We start from the raw sequence: 2,285 nt of genomic DNA on the forward strand, positions 1-2,285 counted from the left end.
GTGCTCCCCCCCACCGCGCAAGCACCGGGGAGCTGTGCTGGGGACGGGGGGCTGCCCACGGGAACCAACCATGCCGCTATAAAACTGTTCTTCCTCCTTCCTGCGACGGAGCGTGTAAAATCAGGGATGCTGCAACAGATTGTCAAGCCGCACAATTAAGTCAATTCGTTACTCGGCACGGATTTCTGCTCTCCTCCCAGAGAACAATTTTTTTAAAGCTTTGCAGGAAATGTTCTTAGAGGGACGGGAACCTCACTTTTGTTCCTAAAGCAAATCTGACCCCCCCGCCCCCCCAAGTATACAGCAGCAAATGGAAAAGTAACTGTGATGGCAAAAATCAAAGCAGACCCGGCAGGTGCACAGAAACAAAGATGTCTTTACCTGCAGTTGTAGGTCCTGATTTCCTTGTTATCCCTTTTGCACTTGACTGCCACGAAGATCATGGTGACAAAAAGAATGGCTGCGATAGACCCCAGGGCAATAATGAAAATCAGGGAGAGGTTAACAGATCCTATGGACTCCTGGGCATCCAGGGCTGGAGACAAGTATATTAAAATCAAGGCGGAAGCCGAGAGAGATGTTTTTCCATGGTCATGAGCCACCACGATCAGCTCGTAGGCTGTCTTTGCGTTCTCCCCAAAGGCTCTGGTGGTCCTTATCTCTCCATTGACCTGGTCTATCTCAAAAAATCCTCTGTCTCCTTCCACCATTTCGTAGGAAAGTCTGCCATTTTCACCCTCGTCATAGTCGTCTGCCTTGACCACCGTCACCAAGTAGCCGACCCCCGCGTTCCTGGGGATGTACACCTCCGCGGTCCCGTTGACCAGCGGCGGGGCCGTGATCACAGGGGTGTTGTCATTGACGTCCAGGACGATCACCCTGACGGTGGCATTGCTCTGCAGAGATGGATTACCCCCATCTTTTGCCAAGACCTTGAACTCAAAAGCCTTCGTCTGTTCATGATTGAAGGACCTCAAAGCATAGATATCTCCAGAGTTGGGGTTGATGGAGACATAGGTGAAGACAGGCATGTCCCTGACTTGGGAGGGCACGATCTGGTAGGAGACACTGCCATTGAGGCCCAGGTCAGGGTCCCTGGCCGAGACTGAGAGGAGGTAGGCCCCCGGGGTGTTGTTCTCCTGCACGATGACCTGGTAATAGGGCTTGGAGAAATGAGGATGGTTGTCATTCTCATCGGTGATCTTGACAGTGAAGGACTTGGTGGCCTGCAGGGAGGGGACACCATTGTCCTTGGCCTGGATTGTGAGGTTGTACTGGTCCCTCTGCTCCCGGTCCAGTCGTCCGTCCACCAAGATGGTGGAGAAGCTCTCGTACTCCTGGAGCCGAAAAGGCACATTGCCCAGGAGCTTGCACTGCACCCGCCCGTTGGCTCCAGAGTCGCGGTCTGAGACCCGCACCAGGGCGATGACGTACCCCGGCGGGGCGTTCTCGCTCACCTCCACCAGCTCGCTGTTGACAGAGAGCAGGTTGATGAGCGGCGGGTTGTCGTTGGCATCCTGGACGCTGATGGTCACTTTGCAATGGGCAGGGATGGAATTAGGCCCCAAGTCCTTGGCCTGCACATCCAGCTCGTAGACGTGACCCTCCTCGTAGTCGATGGCACCGCTCACTGTGATGAGGCCGCTCTGGGGGTCGATTTGGAAGAGCTCCCGGGCCCGGTCGGAGACGTAGCTGTGGAAAGAGTAGAGGACCTGGCCGTTGGTGCCCTCGTCCGGGTCGGAGGCGTTGAGGCGGATGACCGGTGTACCCGGCGGGGCGTTTTCAGGCACGCTGACGGTGTAGGCCGGCTCCTCGAAGAGCGGGTTGTTGTCATTGGAGTCAATGACGCGGATGCTGAGCTCCACCGTGCCGAAGTTGGGTGGGTCGCCACCATCCAGCGCCGTGATCACGTAGCTGTAGTGGGACTGGGTCTCGCGGTCCAGGCTCTTCTCCACCACCAGCTCGGCAAAGCGGGACCCATCACCCCGTGTCTTGGTCTCCAGCCCAAAGAGGTCGTTGGGGGTGATCTCATAGCTCTGCACACCAAAGCTGCCCGAGTCTGGGTCGTAAGCACTCTCCAGCCGGGGCTGGCCGTCTCCGAGATTTCCAGCTCGATCTGGTCAGTGGGGAAGCTGGGCGCGTTGTCATTGAGGTCCTTGATCTCCAGCTTGATCACGCAGATCTCCATGGAGCTGGACATCACCTCCAGCGAGATGACGCACTTGGGGCTCTGCCTGCACAGCAGGTCCCGGTCGATCTTCTGCTTGGTCACCAGCAGCCCCGAC

The 2,285-nt window shown here is 56.9% G+C and overlaps 1 protein-coding gene across 1 annotated transcript in view; it reads right to left on the reverse strand.

The window, feature by feature from the left end:
- Window positions 1-2,281, reverse strand: part of PCDH19 (protocadherin 19) — a gene marked incomplete at its 5' end in the record, with an annotated part of 54,646 nt that extends 52,365 nt beyond the window's left edge. Inside the window, 2 exon segments of the mRNA XM_009700908.1 lie at window positions 382-2,080; window positions 2,083-2,281. Coding sequence (XP_009699210.1) covers window positions 382-2,080; window positions 2,083-2,281 — 1,898 coding nt within the window.
- Between the last annotated feature and the right edge of the window lie 4 nt (window positions 2,282-2,285).

Source organism: Cariama cristata, unplaced genomic scaffold (genome assembly GCF_000690535.1).
Source record: "Cariama cristata isolate BGI_N322 unplaced genomic scaffold, ASM69053v1 scaffold25015, whole genome shotgun sequence".
Lineage (NCBI taxonomy): Eukaryota > Metazoa > Chordata > Aves > Cariamiformes > Cariamidae > Cariama > Cariama cristata.